The sequence below is a fragment of the Bos indicus x Bos taurus genome, chromosome 20 (genome assembly GCF_003369695.1).
Source record: "Bos indicus x Bos taurus breed Angus x Brahman F1 hybrid chromosome 20, Bos_hybrid_MaternalHap_v2.0, whole genome shotgun sequence".
Taxonomy (NCBI): domain Eukaryota; kingdom Metazoa; phylum Chordata; class Mammalia; order Artiodactyla; family Bovidae; genus Bos; species Bos indicus x Bos taurus.
This window is the reverse complement of record NC_040095.1, coordinates 39,954,080-39,969,950: the sequence shown is the minus strand read 5'-3', so window position 1 is coordinate 39,969,950 and position 15,871 is coordinate 39,954,080. Positions and strand designations below refer to the sequence as shown.

At 41.7% G+C, this 15,871-nt stretch overlaps 1 protein-coding gene across 1 annotated transcript in view; it reads right to left on the bottom strand.

Annotated features, from left to right (window-relative positions):
* Positions 1-15,871, bottom strand: part of ADAMTS12 (ADAM metallopeptidase with thrombospondin type 1 motif 12) — a 392,745-nt gene that overhangs the window by 95,048 nt on the left and 281,826 nt on the right. Inside the window, exons 15-16 of the mRNA XM_027520036.1 lie at positions 14,776-15,020; positions 12,980-13,118 (exon numbers count right to left, since the gene is read on the bottom strand). Of these exons, the coding sequence (XP_027375837.1) occupies positions 12,980-13,118; positions 14,776-15,020 (384 nt within the window). The remainder of the gene's footprint in view (positions 1-12,979; positions 13,119-14,775; positions 15,021-15,871) is intronic.

The window sequence follows — 15,871 nt, the reverse complement described above, 5'->3', positions numbered from 1 at the left end:
TCCTGATGTTCAAGCTGGTTTTAGAAAAGGCAGAGGAACCAGAGATTAAATTGCCAACATCTACTGGATCAAGGAAAAAGCAAGAGAGTTCCAGAAAAACATCTATTTATGCTTTATTGTTTATGCCAAAGCCTTTGACTGTGTGGATCACAATAAACTGTAGAAAATTCTGAAAGAGATGGGAATACCAGACTACCTGACCTGCCTCTTGAGAAATCTGTATGCAGGTCAGGAAGCAACAGTTAGAACTGGACATGGAACAACAGACTGGTTCCAAATAGGAAAAGGAGTCCATCAAGGCTGTAGATTGTCACCCTGTTTATTTAACTTATATGCAGAGTACATCATGAGAAACGCTGGGCTGGAAGAAGCACAAGCTGGAATCAAGATTGCTGGGAGAAATATCAATAACCTCAGATATGCAGATGACACCACCCTTATGGCAGAAAGTGAAGAGGAACTCAAAAGCCTCTTGATGAAAGTGAAAGTGGAGAGTGAAAAAGTTGTCTTAAAGCTCAACATTCAGAAAATGAAGATCATGGCATCCAGTCCTATCACTTCATGGGAAATAGATGGGGAAACAGTGGAAACAGTGTCAGACTTTATTTTTGGGGGGCTCCAAAATCACTGCAGATGGTAACTGCAGCCATGAAATTAAAAGACACTTACTCCTTGGAAGGAAAGTTATGACCAACCTAGATAGCATATTGAAAAGCAGAGACATTACTTTGCCAACAAAGGTCCATCTTGTCAAGGTTATGGTTTTTCCAGTGGTCATGTATGGATGTGAGAGTTGGACTGTGAAGAAGGCTGAGAGCGTGAAGAATTGATGCTTTTGAACTGTGGTGTTGGAGAAGACTCTTGAGAGTCCCTTGGACTGCAAGGAGATCCAACCAGTCCATTCTGAAGGAGATCAGCCCTGGGATTTCTTTGCAAGGAATGATGCTGAAGCTGAAATTCCAGTACTTTGGCCACCTCATACGAAGAGTTGACTCATTGGAAAAGAGTCTGATGCTGGGAGGGATTGGGGGCAGGAGGAGAAGGGGACGACAGAGGATAAGATGGATGTGAGTCTGAGTGAACTCCGGAAGTTGGTGATGGACAGGGAGGCCTGGTGTGCTGCGATTCATGGGGTCACAAAGAGTCGGACACGACTAAGTGACTGAACTGAACTGAACTGAAACATTAAGAAAAGAGTAACTAAAGACCCTCTTGATGAAGGTGAAAGAGGACAGTGAAAAAGCTGGCTTAAAACTCAACATTCAAAAAACTAAGATCATGGCATCCAGTCTCATCAGTTCATGGCAAATAGATGGGGAAACAATGGAAACAGTGACAGACTTTATTTTCTTGGGCTCCAAAATCAATGCAGATGGTGGCTGCAGCCACGAAATTAAATGATGCTTGCTCCTTGGAAGAAAAGCTATGACAAACCTATACAGCATATTAAAAAGCAGAGACACTACTTTGCCAACAAGTAAATCCATCTAGTCAAGGCTATGGTTTTCCCAGTAGTCATGTATGGATATGAGAGTTGGACCATAAGGAAAGCTGAGCGCTGAAGAATTGATGCTTTTTAAACTGTGGTTTGAAGGAGACTCTTGAGAGTCCCTTGGACAGCAAGGAGATCAAACCAGTCAACACTAAAGGAAATCAATCCTGAATATTCATTGGAAGGACTGATGCTGAAGTTGAAGCTCCAATACTTTGGCCACCTGATGTGAAGAGCCAGCTCACTGGAAAAGACCCTGATGCTGGGAAGGATTGAAGGCAGGAGGAGAGGGGGACGGCAGAGGACAGGATGGTTGGATGGCATCACCGACTCAATGGACATGAGTTTGAGCAAGTTCTGGGAGATGGTGAAGGACAGGGAAGCCTGTTGTGCTGCAGTCCATGGTGTTGCAAAGAGTCGGACATGACTGAGGAATGAACAAAAACAATGCCAGATACCAAACCACAGACCCAGGATAATGCCAAAAAAACTACATCTAGGCATATCATTTTCAGATTATAGAAAATCAAAGACAAAGAAAAAATATTGTGAAACAAGTCAGAGGGAAAAAACACCTTACTCACAGAGGCACAAAGAAAAAACTGCATAAGACTTCTCAGAAATCTCACAAGCAAGAGGAGAGTGGAGTGAAATACTAGAAATGTTGAGAGAAAAAAACCATGGCAACCTAGAATTGGGCACCCTGTGAAATCACCATTCAAAAGAGAAGCAGAAATACTGTTTCAGACAAACAAAAGTGGAAGGAATTTGTTGCCAGTAGACCTGTGGGAAAGTAATGTTAAGAAAGAAGGAAAGCATTAAAAATCAAAAATTTGGATCTATATTAAAAAAAGGAAAAGCATTAAAGAAGCAATAAATGAAGGTTAAATAAAAACTTGCATTTTTAAAATTCTGAGCTGATCTAACAGAAAACAGTTTGTTAAAAATATTAATAATAATACCAACAATGTATTGATTATGATGCTTATGTGTATATGATACATATGTATATGGGCTTAGGTACATATACAAATGAAATGAATGACAGAAATGATACAACAGACAAGAGGCAGTAGTAACTAGGATATTTTGTTATTACAAGGTATTCTTACTGCCTATAAAGTGGTATAGCGCTATTAATATTTGAAAGTGGACTTGGATTAGCTGTAAACATGTATTGCTAATTCTAGGGCAAACACTAAAAAAAAAAATAGATTAGCTACTCTAGGCTAAGAGTTCTCACTAGTTCATTAGTAAAGGCAACTAGAAAGTTATCAGATCTCTACTGTGTACTACTAGTAGTTTATTTTATATATTTATGCATATGGTAAACTATATAATCCTTATTCCAGAGCATATATCTAAATCTGTCTCAATGAATCCTATTATTTTTATGAAGTCCTACATATTGAAACATGTATATTTTTATATTTTTGGGGGGTTAATATCTGGACTTGGTTGATCCAACTTGACAATTACAGAGGACAAAGGGATTCCCTGTTGGCTCAGATGGTAAAGAATCTGCCTGCAATGCAGGAGACCTGAGTTCTATCCCTGGGTTGGGAAGATCCCCTGAAGAAGGGAATGGCAACCCACTCCATCCAGTATTCTTGCCTGGAGAATTCCATGGACAGAGGAGCCTGGTGGGCTCAGTCCATGGGGTCGCAAAGAGTTAGATATGACTGAGTGACTAACACTTTCATTCTTTTTTTAATCATACTTGACAATTAACAGAGGACAAAGTCAGATGGAATAGCACCAAGATAAGTGCAATTTTACAAAGTCAATGAAGTATCTGACTCTGATTTTCTGTCTTCTAAGCATCACTATGGGCTTCCCAGGTGGCTCAGTGGTAAAGAATCTGCCTGCCAAGGCAGGAGATGTGCATTTGATCCCTGGGTAGAGAAAATCGCCTGGAGGAGGGAATGGGAACCCAGTCCACTATTCTTGTCTGCACTACCCTATGGACAAGGGAACCTGATGCTATAGTCCATGGGGTCACAAAGAGCTGGACTGAACGACTTGAGCATGCACAATCACTATATGGTCACCTATCAGGATTAGAGAGAAATACATGCCCTAATGTATTATTCTCACCCTTTATCAAGGATATGTGGACATATCCCAAATGTATGATTATTTTGAGCCTTCATAGCAATACTGTCAGGTAGACCCTGTAAGAACTAGTTTCAGTGACTGTAGGTATCTGTTCTACATGCATTTATTTCTAATGAACATGATCTAGTTTCTAAGGCAGTTTAGAACAGTTCTAGCAATCTCCAGGAGCTTCCCATGGTCTTTGGAATTGTATTTACCTTTTCCTATCAGAACACGATGTTTCTTAAACAAAGGGACAATAATTGTACTCCAGAGAGAATTCAGCCAAACCAGGTGATGTCCAGAGTGGGGCAGTGGGAAATGTTCCCCCTTTGGTGCAGGTCATCGGTGTACTTCTACACCTAAAAACACAGCATCGAGGAGACCACAGAGCACAGAACTGGCAGAGGTCACGCTCAGAGGTGACGACTCACTGTCTCAGAGTAGTGCCACTGCTCTAAGTTTTACTAGACATGAGGCAGTTTTGGTTAGAATGCATTACAACTAGAAGCTTCCTGCAGTGCTGAGGTTAGAACAGGGCAAGACCATGGCTTTTACATTCTTACAAAAGTGAGCTTGAGGTTTTGCCAAAATATTTCTTTTTAGTAAGGAGTCCTGAAGCTTCCTAAAGGTCAACACAGCATCTGTGTCAAGCCATTTCTGCAGCTGTTCCTTCGCAGATAATTCATTGGTTATACTTTTCTGGTTGATCTTTTGATGGGTGACTGGGGTAAATTTTCTTCAACAAGCCTCTTGTAATGAATGGTAGTGCTCATTCTTCCATTCCCTTCCAACCCTTCCCAAGGGATAGCTCATCCTAAATTCTCCCAGAGTCACCCCAAAGTCACGCCCCACAGATAAAGCAGGAGTAAAATCAAATATGGCAGAGGGGATAGAAGAATGAACACAAACAGAAGGAGACACTGTTGTTGTTATACTTTGAGTTCTCTTTGAAAAGTGGGCTGTGGGAAATAAGTGGGCTGGCTTTGATGATAGCCAACTAAATTTATAATATTTTCTTGCCAATTCTTCATACGGATTTCTGCTCTCAAACAAAGATAAAAATTTAAAATAGACTAAGGAAATAACATCTTAGTGGATTTTTTTAAATCATAAACTTCATTTTAAGTAACTTGGTTACCTCAACTGTTAATAAAATAAAAGCAGAAAAAAACAGGCTGCCTTTTTGCCAGATTTAATCAGAATGCTGTACCTACAATAATCAACATAACTTGCTTCTTGTCCTTCACTCATTTCAACAAAAATTATTGAATTTTCTCCCTAACTATATTTTTTGGATTCTTCATTTTGTTCTTGTTCCTGGAGGCATGTTGGTTTAAATTCATCTTTGAAAAAAGAAGAAGGGGTATGTATATGGAGGCAAAACATTCTCTTGAAGCCAACAGATATAGAGTTGCTAGAAGAAGCTGACTGTACACACAAGTTGCCTGATTGGGAAGCGGAATCCTCTTGATTTAGAGACGTGTGACAGCCTTTGGTGGGTGGGCACAGGCAATGTCCCACCCGTCCTTTTTTTTGGCAGGTCAAGACTGAGCCAGCAGAGGCAGAGCTCTATCTTTCCCTTGGAACATATCATTTTGGTTCTCCTTCAAAGCCTTCTTCCAGATAAGAAGCCAATGACTGATTACATCTTAGTGAATTTATACTTTAGTAGCTCTCTGCTCCAAATAGACAAGAGTAATTCGTAGGTGTTGGAAAAGACTCCTGAGAGTTCCTTGGACTGCAAGGAGATAAAACCAGTCAATCCTATAGGAAATCAACCCTGAATATTCATTGGAAGGACTGATGCTGAAGCTGAAACTCCAATACTTAGGCCACCTGAGGGAAAGAGCCAACTGACTGGAAAAGACTCTGATGCTAGGAAAGACTGAAGGCAGAAGAACTAGGAGGCAACAGAGGATGAGATCGTTGGATGGCATCACTGACTCAATGGGCATGAGTTTGAGCAAACTCCAGGAAATAGTGAAGGACAGGGAAGCCTGACATGCTGCAGCCCATGGAGTTGCAAAAAGTTGGACATGACTTCACTGAACAAAAACAACAAATATGTAAAGTTACTGGTGGTTCAGTAATATGCAAAATTATAAAAAGTATTCAATTATAACTATTTCAAAGGGAAAACCAAAATGTCACAATGCTTAAATGCAGGTAAAAATCCTGGCAAAAGGGTGAGCAGGACTTAAGTGAAGGGTCTGCCAGAAGCTGTTGTGGGTGGTGGCCATGTACTTGGCTCCAGTGAAGTCTCAGAGCTTTAGCTGCTCCACATGAGGTGGGAAAGAGACCACCCTCACCACAAACTTCTTGGATCCTAACTCCTGAACTTCAGGCCTAGGAAGGTGGCAAAGTAAGGACTCAGCTTGTCACATAAACACTCCACCAAGCTGCCTGCTGTCTCTGTGATAATTCCTAATGTATTTTCAGTGTCACAAGGAGAGGCAATTCTGAACCACCTTAACAAGTACTGTCCTAAAATGAAGTCCCACAGGGTGGTCAGGAAAAAAGTGCCAAAACTAGGAAGAGTGGGTGCATGTAGATAGTAAAGGGAGGAAAAGGACAGGAAAGAGAAAAATAAAAAGAAACCAAAAGGGAGAGTTTTTCCATAAAGAAGGTTGAGCCTAAGAGTTGAAGCTTTCAAATTGTGGTGCTGGGGAAGACTCTTGAGCGTACCTTGGACTGCAAGATCAAACTAGTCAATCCTAAAGGAAATCAACCCTGAATATTCACTGGAAGGACTGAAGGTGAAGCTCCGATACTTTGGTCACCTGATGAGAAGAGCTGACTCATTGGAAAAGACCCTGATGCTGGGAAAAATTGAGGGCAGGAGGAGAAGGAGGTGACAGAGGATGAGATGGTTGGATGGCATCATTGACTCATGAGTTTGAGCAAGCTCTGGGAGACTGTGGTGGACAGAGGAGGGCTGGTATGCTGCAGTCCATGGGGTTGCAAAGAATTTGACACAACTTGGTGACTTAACAACAAATAGGAAATCATGCTCAAATCAAGCCTATAAATTAGAATTCAAAGTCCATAAAGAAATATAATATCATTGAAAAAGCAAGAGAGACCCAGAAAAACATCTATTTCTGCTTTATTGACTATGCCAAAGCCTTTGACTGTGTGGATCACAATAAACTGTGGAAAATTCTGAAAGAGATGGGAATACCAGACCACCTGACCTGCCTCTTGAGAAACCTGTATACAAGTCAGGAAGCAACAGTTAGAACTGGACATGGAACAGACTGGTTTCAAATAGGAAAAGGAGTACGTCAAGGCTGTATATTGTCACCCTGCTTATTTAACTTATATGCAGAGTACATCATGAGAAACGCTGGGCTGGATGAAGCACAAGCTGGAATCAAGATGGCGGGGAGAAATATCAATAACCTCAGACATGCAGATGACACCACTATTATGGCAGAAAGTGAAGAAGAACTAAAGAGCCTCTTTATGAATGTGAAAGAAGAGAGTGAAAAAGTTGGCTTAAAGCTCAACATTCAGAAAACTAAGATCATGGCATCCGGTCCCATCACTTCACGGCAAATAGATGGGGAAACAGTGGAAACAGTGTCAGACTTTATTTTTTTGAGCTCCAAAATCACTGCAGATGGTGACTACAGCCATGAAATTAAAAGACACTAACTCCTTGGGAGGAAAGTTATGACCAACCTAGATAGCATATTGAAAAGCAGAGGTATTACTTTGCCAACAAAGGTCTGTCTAGTCAAGGCACTGGTTTTTCCAGTGGTCATGTATGGATGTAAGAGTTGAACTATAAAGAAATCTGAGTGCAAAAGAATTGATGCTTTTGAACTGTGGTGTTGGAGAAGACTCTTGAGAGTCCCTTGGACTGCAAGGAGATCCAACCAGTCCATCCTAAAGGAGATCCAACCAGTCCATCCTAAAGGAGATCAGTCCTGGGTGTTCATTGGAAGGAATGATGTTGAAGCTGAAACTCCAGTACTTTGGCCACCTCATGCGAAGAGCTAACTCATTTGAAAAGACCCTGATGCTGGGAAAGATTGAGGGCAGGAGAAGAAGGGGATGACAGAGGATGAGATGGCTTGATGGCATCATTGACTCAATGGACATGAGTTTGGGTGGACTCCAGGAGTTGGTGATGGACAGGGAGGCCTGGCGTGCTGCAGTTTATGGGGTCACAAAGAGTTGGACACAACTGAGCGACTGAACTGAACCGAAGGACAGTAAATAATTACAACAAGAATTTACTCTGGATAAAATATGTTTGATAGGACAGTGCTATGGAATGAACATTTATTGAACATATGAAAATTCATATGTTGAAGCCCCCCCACACCAGTGTCATGGTATTTGCAGGTGGGGTAATGGGGGAGGTAATTGGGTCATGAGGGTAAGGTCCTCATAACAGAACAGACACCCTTATGTAAAGGAGAAGGGGCACAGGAGACCTTGCTCTCTCTGCCATGTAAGGATACAGTGAGAAGATAGCCATCAAGTCAGAAGATTCTCTGAGAACTGAATCTGTAAGCACCTTGACCTTGGAATTTCTAGCCTCCAGAACTGTAAGAAATGAAACTTCCCAGTCTGTTGTGTTTTGTAATAGCAGTCCAAACTGAAAAAGACAGCAATCTGACATATATTTTAAAATAAGCATGCTACTTGCTGCCTTTGGATATTTTCACTTGGACATCTCACACTCACTTTAACTGAACTCACATAATTATAAACTCCTCTTTAGAACTGTTTCTTGTCACATCTCTCTGCTTCAGTGAGTAAAACCACATTTAGCCAGTTATGCAGAGGGGAACATTGAAAGGAGAACATTTCAACCATCCCCAGGCTCAAAAAACTCCCTACCAACAGATAAACTGAATCAACCAGTAAGTCCAGGCTAGTCCACCTCCTAAATATCTCCACATTTGTATAATTTTTCTACCTGTAACACCTTACTTTTATTTATTTACTTACTTTTAAACTTTTGCTTTTTTATGGAGGTATAGCTGATTAACAAAAAATGTTGTGACAGTTTCAAGTAGACCATGAAGGGACCTAGCCATATATATACACTTATCTTTTCTCCCCCAAGCCCCCAACGCCATCCAGGCTGCCACATAACATTGAGCAGAGTTCCATGTGCTACACACCGGGGCCTTGTTGGTCATCCATTTTAAATACAGCAGTGTGAACCACCTTACTTTTAGTTCAAGCCACTAATATTACTTCCCCAGATGACTGCCAAGATCTTCTTTCTCTTTGCCATTCCTCTAGTGTTTCTCCCACATGGAAACAAAACATTGACTCTAGTTAACTCTGGGAGAAAGGAAAGAGAGTGGAATTAAAGAGTGCTCTTTAAGTATATTTGTGCACTTTTTTATTCTTTAAAAATGAAGATTGAAATAAACATGACATAATAATAAGATCTGATTAACTTGAGTGGTTGATATACAGGAGTTTGTTATGGCATTCACCTTTTTTTGCTGGGATGTTTGAAATATTTTCTGGTGAAAAAGTGTAAAACTAGCAACCCTTTTACTATGGGAATCAATTTGATAATACATTTCTTAATATTTGGTATATCTTACTTTTTGAACCCAGAAATTATATTTACAAATTAACATTTAATGAGATAATTCTTTACATGGGCCCAAAGATGCTCATTAGAGGGTAATGATCAATAAGGAACTGGCTAAGGGAATTTTGCTTTGTCTTGCTGCTGCTGCTAAGTCGCTTCAGTCATGTCCGACTCTGTGCGACCCCATAGACAGCAGCCCACCAGGCTCCCCTGTCCCTGGGATTCTCCAGGCAAGAACACTGGAGTGGGTTGCCATTTCCTTCTCCAATGCATGAAAGGGAAAAGTGAAAGTGAAGTCACTCAGTCGTGTCCAACTCTTCTCGACCCCATGGTCTGCAGTCTACCAGGCTCCTCCGTCCATGGAATTTTCCAGGCAAGAGTACTGGAGTGGGGTGCCATTGCCTTCTCCAATTGTCTTGCTAGTGAAATATAATGTGTCCATAAAAATGATTGCTCTGGAGACTGAATAATACGTGGAAAATTACCTATGTTAGGATGTTAAATGAAAACATGTGTGTGTGTGTACATAAATCCATTTGCATGCACACACTGTAAACACCTACTGGAGAAGGCAATGGCAACCCCTCCAGTGCTCTTGCCTGGAAAATCCCATGGGTGGAGGAGCCTGGCAGGCTACAGTTCACGGGGTTGCAAAGAGTTGGACATTACCGAGCAACTTCACTTTCTTTCACATAAAGATTTATGATGGGAAACAAGAATATTGAAGGGCAATAAAGCAAAATACCAAAGTGCATATGTGTTAGGGTGCTGATTTAAAAAAAAAAATTTCATTAACGTATTTAAGTTAGTTTTACAATATATAAAGTTTTAACCTGACATAAAAATACACCACCCAATGATTCAGTGTTTCGGGCATGCTTCCATCTTTATATTTAACAGTGAGTGTCCTGTGTAAATATTAGCATTTCAATCTCTATGTCTGAGAGTATGAAGGTGGATACGCTGTCACTCTTCTCTGTCAGAACGAAGACAGCACAGTGCTATTTGAATAGACAGCAGAGGCTGAAATTCAGGTGAGCATGTGGACACTATGATCACTGTGCTAAAGTTTAATAAGCAGAGTGACATTTGCCCAAGTTGGCCGAGGTGCAACTGAAGGATCAGGCTGTATCAAAATCAAAGGCCCTTCACTCTTGGTAAGGCTGTTGCATCTCCTTGCTAACTGCAGATGTATCTTTATGATTCTCACGCCAATCAGCTATTTATATGGTATTTCCCCTGTTCTGAAATGTCACACAAGTCACGCAAAGAGTCCAACCCATGCTGAAATAGCAGGAGGGGGTGGATGATGTCTCTTCTTCTCTGAGGAGGCCCTGCTAAGGCAGGACTGGCTGAGTTTCTCTCTGTGGTGTCCTGGGACAAATGATTCAAACTTAAAGCTTAAAATCCCAGGATAGAGGAGCCTAGCAGGCTATAGTCCATGGGGATGCAAAAGAGTGGGACACAACTTAGCAACTAAGTAACAACAATCCTTGCACAGAAAAGAGAACAAAAGGGATGCAAAATTGAAAAAGTATTTGTTAACCACAATGAAGTCTCAATGACTTCATGTTCCTCACAACTGTTCCTCAGGAAAATATTTTCTTATTTTCTGCTTAAGTAGCTTTTGCTTCTCGGTGTGTCTAGCCCTCCTGGGCAGCAGGGGCAGGATCCTTGGTGGGAACAGCAGGAAAGGCTCTTATGGATGCCCCTGAGGCTGCTATCAGTGCACATTTGACCTGGACAGATTTCTAGAGGTTTGGGGTTTTTCAAAATGTCACGCACTTTGAAATGAACACATGACCTGTTACTTCTAAGGGTTGTGTGCTGTGTGCTCACTCATGTCCGACTCTTTGCGACCCTGTGGACTGTAGTCCACCAGGCTCCTCTGTCCATGGGATTCTCCAGGCAAGGATACTGGAGTAGGTTGCCATTTCCTTCTCCATTCCAACGGTTAGCTCTTGGTTTTCTATACTGAAGGAGGGAAAGAAAGAAATTAGTAATACAGAAGTTGTTTCACTGTCGCTGGATCTCTTTCCATGATTACCTCCTGGGGGGCAGGGGGTAGAAGGAGCAAGTGGACAAGTGGAGAAAGTACATGAGAGGAAGCCAGGGAGAAGGAGGCTGTATTCTCCTGGTTCCTTCACTCCATCACTTTGATTCTCTTTGCTGTATTGCTGACTCTGGCGTTTCAGCATATAGTCGTCCTTGTTTTATAGGCAGTAGTAACAATGTATACATGCATGCCAAGTCGCTTCAGTCGTGTCTGACTCTTTGCAACGCGATAGACTGTAGCCTGCCAGTTTGTCCATGGGATTCATCAGGAAAAAATACTGGAGTGAGTTGCTTTGCCCTCCTCCAGGGGATTTTCCTGATCCAGGGATCGAAGCTGCTTCTCTTATGTTTCCTGCTTTGGCAGGCGGGTTCTTTACCACTAGCGCTAGTTGCCCTCATTTTATAGGCAGTAGTAACAACAGAGGCAGAAAATTCCAGAACAGACTTGGACAGGATCCAAAAGAAGAAAAGAGAGTTAGAGTTTACTATTAAAGCCCCTAAATGAGTGAAGAGCCCCAAGTACCAGAACAGCCCCAACTCCTGCCTTCAGAGACCTCGAGAGCCCATGTTCTACAAATGTCCACGTGCTCCTGTCCAGCTTCTAGCATTTGTCTGCAGCTGGACTGTGCCTACAGGGCTGAGGCCAATCAATGAAACCGAAGCAGAAGTGGTCTGCATCACTCCAGGCCAAGGCCGTTATGAAGGGCCAATCTGCCTCTTCAATTTCTCCTCCCCCAGTGGGGCAATTTCAGATGTCTCAGCTACAAGACGAAGCAGGGTCATCTGACCTATGTTTAGAATGGGATAAAAATAAACCTTCACTGTGTTCCTAAGATTTTGATTTGTTACCACAGCAGAACCTGTCCTATCCTGACATACTTAACAGCAAGGAACCTCTCCAATGCTTGATTTTATGAGAGAAAACTATTATTCCTGTAGGTATGAAAAACTGATCAATTGGAGACAGAAGAAGACCATTGGGCTAGGAATCACGAGAGCTGGTTATGGTCTGGATGTGGCCATAATTGAAAGGATCCCTCTGGTAGGTGGTTTGACTTCTGTGGTCCTCAACCAGAGCAGTTATAAATCTTTATGTTTTGCTTTTTAAAAAGACACACAGGTTGTTGCTAAGCACCAGATTTGAGCTCCATGATGCCCCTGAGGGTTGGGATGAGGTGGGAGGTGGGAGGAAGGTTCAAGAGGGAGGGGACATGGGTATACCTATGACTGATTCATGTTGATGTATGGCAGAAACCAACAGAATACTGTAAAGCAATTATCCTCCAGTTAAAAATAAATAAATAAGTAAATAAAAAGACATGTAGGGACTTCCCTGGCAGTCCAGTGGCTAGGACTCCAAGCTCCCAATGCAGGGAGCCTGGGTCCCACCCTTGGTCAGGAAACTAGATCCCACACGCTACAACTAAGAGTTAGCATAGCACAACTAAAGATCCCACATGCTGAAACGAAGACCCGGCAAAGCCAAATAAACAAATATGGAAAATAAATAAAAGACTTGTAACTCTTTATGTAAATAAAACCTTTCATGAGGATAGTATATAAAGCTGATTAAAAAAAAAAAAAAAAAAAAACTGCCTCTTCGTTTATACCACGTCTGACACATTTACTACTCATAGAAGCCCCTGGGCCGTCTTTGTAGAACCCTGCAGACTCAGGGACATGAGTGCAAACTGCCAGCTTGAACTGTCTCCATTGCTTATTCTGAAGCTGACGTGGTTCATAGAGAGAGCATCTGTTCTCACCTGTTCCACATGTGACACTGCACTCTGTCCAGCGGCCATACTGCCAGAAGTACACCAGCTTCTCCACGTCATTGTCAAGGCCATCCTTCCGGACTGTATACTCATACTTGATACCAGGATTAGTCACCTGGAATAGAAGCTAAAGGGCAAGAGAGGGGTCATGCAGAACTCCGATGTGACCTTACACTGCAAATCACAGTCACATAAAAATCCTGCCCAATGTCCACCACCCTAAAGTAGTCACGAAGGCACGCACTGGAACAATCGCCATTAAATAAGCACGTCTACTTCCACCTCTAAGTCTACATCTACATCTAATCTGCCCCAATCTATTATTGCTTGACTGAATTCCCATGGGAAATCTGATCATATGGGAATTATTCTGAGGGATTAACCGGAGCACCCTTTCCAACAATAGCTGGTAGGTCACCTTGTGCCCTTGCACACTTACTAACTTTGTGGTTATGGGTAATTTCCTTGATCTCTTTGTGCCTCACTTTCCTTATCAACAAGGTAAGGATAATCACAGCATGACTAAGGATTGTTGATGAGGGCTAAATAAATAATCATTAGGTGATTAGATATGGTTGGATCTGTGCCTGGCATACAGTTAGCACTCAGTAAACACTAATTTGATTGTTGTTGTTATTGCTTTATGATGCCCTCTTCCAGTTCTTAGGCTGATTTCTTTACAGCATATAATTCTGGGGTTAAAATGGTCATGGGTTTTAGCCAAAGCATAAAATTGTAATCAGAATTTGGGACCTTCTCCTCCTTTCCCTCTCCTGCAGCAATCTACTTATCAGGTGTTTGAAATAGATTTATCTTACATTAGAGATGGTGGATTGGTTGCTCCATGGAATTGCGGGTCCCCATATATAAAACTTTTTTCCCTGGTGGGCCTCTAAAATGTAAGGTTTCCTGACATTTATGGATCATGGCTGTCAAGCCTTGACTTCTAGCTTCTGTGAATGCTCTGATCTCTGGTTCTGAAATGACTTACCTCTAAATTCTGAATATAGTTAGATGTCACTATCTCTTGGGCCATTCGTAATCCCCAACCTGCCTTGCCTCTGCTGGTATAATTATCCCACTCCTTTTCTATAGTTCTTTGCCAGTATGGTAGACAAATCACTTCTGCCTTTGAAGAGCATATCCTATATCTAAATATATTTCTCCTCCAAGGGTTTTAGAAAGTCAAATCTTTTGTTTGAGGACAACCACATGAGAACACGTGAAAGAACCATGTCAGTTCATCACCACTGCTGGAAAGCTGTTTGAAAACTCATAACAGGCTGACATAGACTGGTGCTGTCATTTTCATATCCAAGGAAAAATTCATCCTGAAATAAATAGCCTGCATTGACCATACTGGAAACTGACCTCCATGGACGATCTTAGGGCCCCTGGCATTCCATCATGAGAGTTGCAGCAATTTTAGGCAATAAAGGATTTTCCCCCCTTGTTCCTTGCTAAAAGGAGCTTTAAAGATTATTAATGAAGGTGTACTAAGTCACTTCAGTCATGTCTGACTTTTTGCGACCCTATGGACTATAGCCTGCCAGGCCCCTCTCTCTATGTTGGTTCTCCAGGCAAAATCCTGGAGTGGGTTACCATGCCCTCTTCCAGGGGATCTTCCTAACCCAGGGATCGAACCTGCATCTCTTATGTCTCCTGCATTGGCACACAGGTTCTTTACCATTAGAGCCATATCCTCTAGCAAATACTTTGGAAAAGAAAATTACAAAGATCCTAACTAGTGTAAATGTCAGCAGTTTCCTTCATTTCTGTGTTACCTGGATCCACACTGACTCGTTGGTGGGACCCGTGGCCATCAGTTTCTCCAGATCTCCTTTTCTGTCGTATTGAAAGATGGTCCCTGCCAGCTTGTAGTTCCCATTCCACTGGATAATAAATCCTCCATTGAGGTAATATTTTTCAGGGTCCTCACTCCTGATGGCCAGAAAGTTTCCAGCTCCTTCAACCTCCATTACTCGTATGTCCCTGGCTCCTTTTGGAATCAGTCCGATGTCAACATAACCTAAGGAGAAAAGAGAGGCATGCAAGCTTAGCTGAACACAGTCTGTTTCCAACCCTTTATTCATGCTTTTTCCAGCATCTCCACCATTTAGTGCCCTTGTCTTCCTGCTGGGTGGTTACTGAGACTGGCAAATGCACTAATCATGGGGAACTTTAAGGAGCTTGGCCATGAGTAGAAATCTCAGGAGCTTTGTGACTCAGTACATAATCAGTTTTATGAGAGGAGAGGTGAAATAAATGCAGATCAGATTCTGAAGCTTTTGTGGTTGATCCAGCATTTATTTTTCTGTGATTTCCTATTGATAGTTCAAAATGTTACAGCCCCTAGCCAGCTTCCCATTTGCATTTCTGCTTCCCCATTTGTTGCTGCTATCAGATTAATCTTCCTGAACACTTGCAGTGGCTACATCTTTTGCCTTATCCTCTTTGCCCGAAAATTAAAGACAGACGAGGAAATAATTTAATCATAGCTTAAATTCATTAAGAGAATTCTGTAGGGAATGTTGGATTGATTGCCACCTGGCACACTTGAATACAACTTATGATGAGAAACTCAGCTCTGAGCCCAGCTTTTTATATTGCTGGACAATTATATTCATTAAAAAGGTTTTTTTTTTTTTCATATTTTCCTATGTTTTGATGAAATATAAACTTATGTTTTATTCTCATCTGTTCTAATCCAACATTCAAAAAACAGAACATCCACTTAAAGACCATGATCAATTCTAGCTACAGTCTTACCCTCGCTTATTGGTTATTGTGGTAGGAGACCTAAAGGCGAGAAATGGAATTAAAACATGAAGGGTTTCCTCTCTTTGCCAGACTCTAACCTAAGCCCTTTATGCATTCATC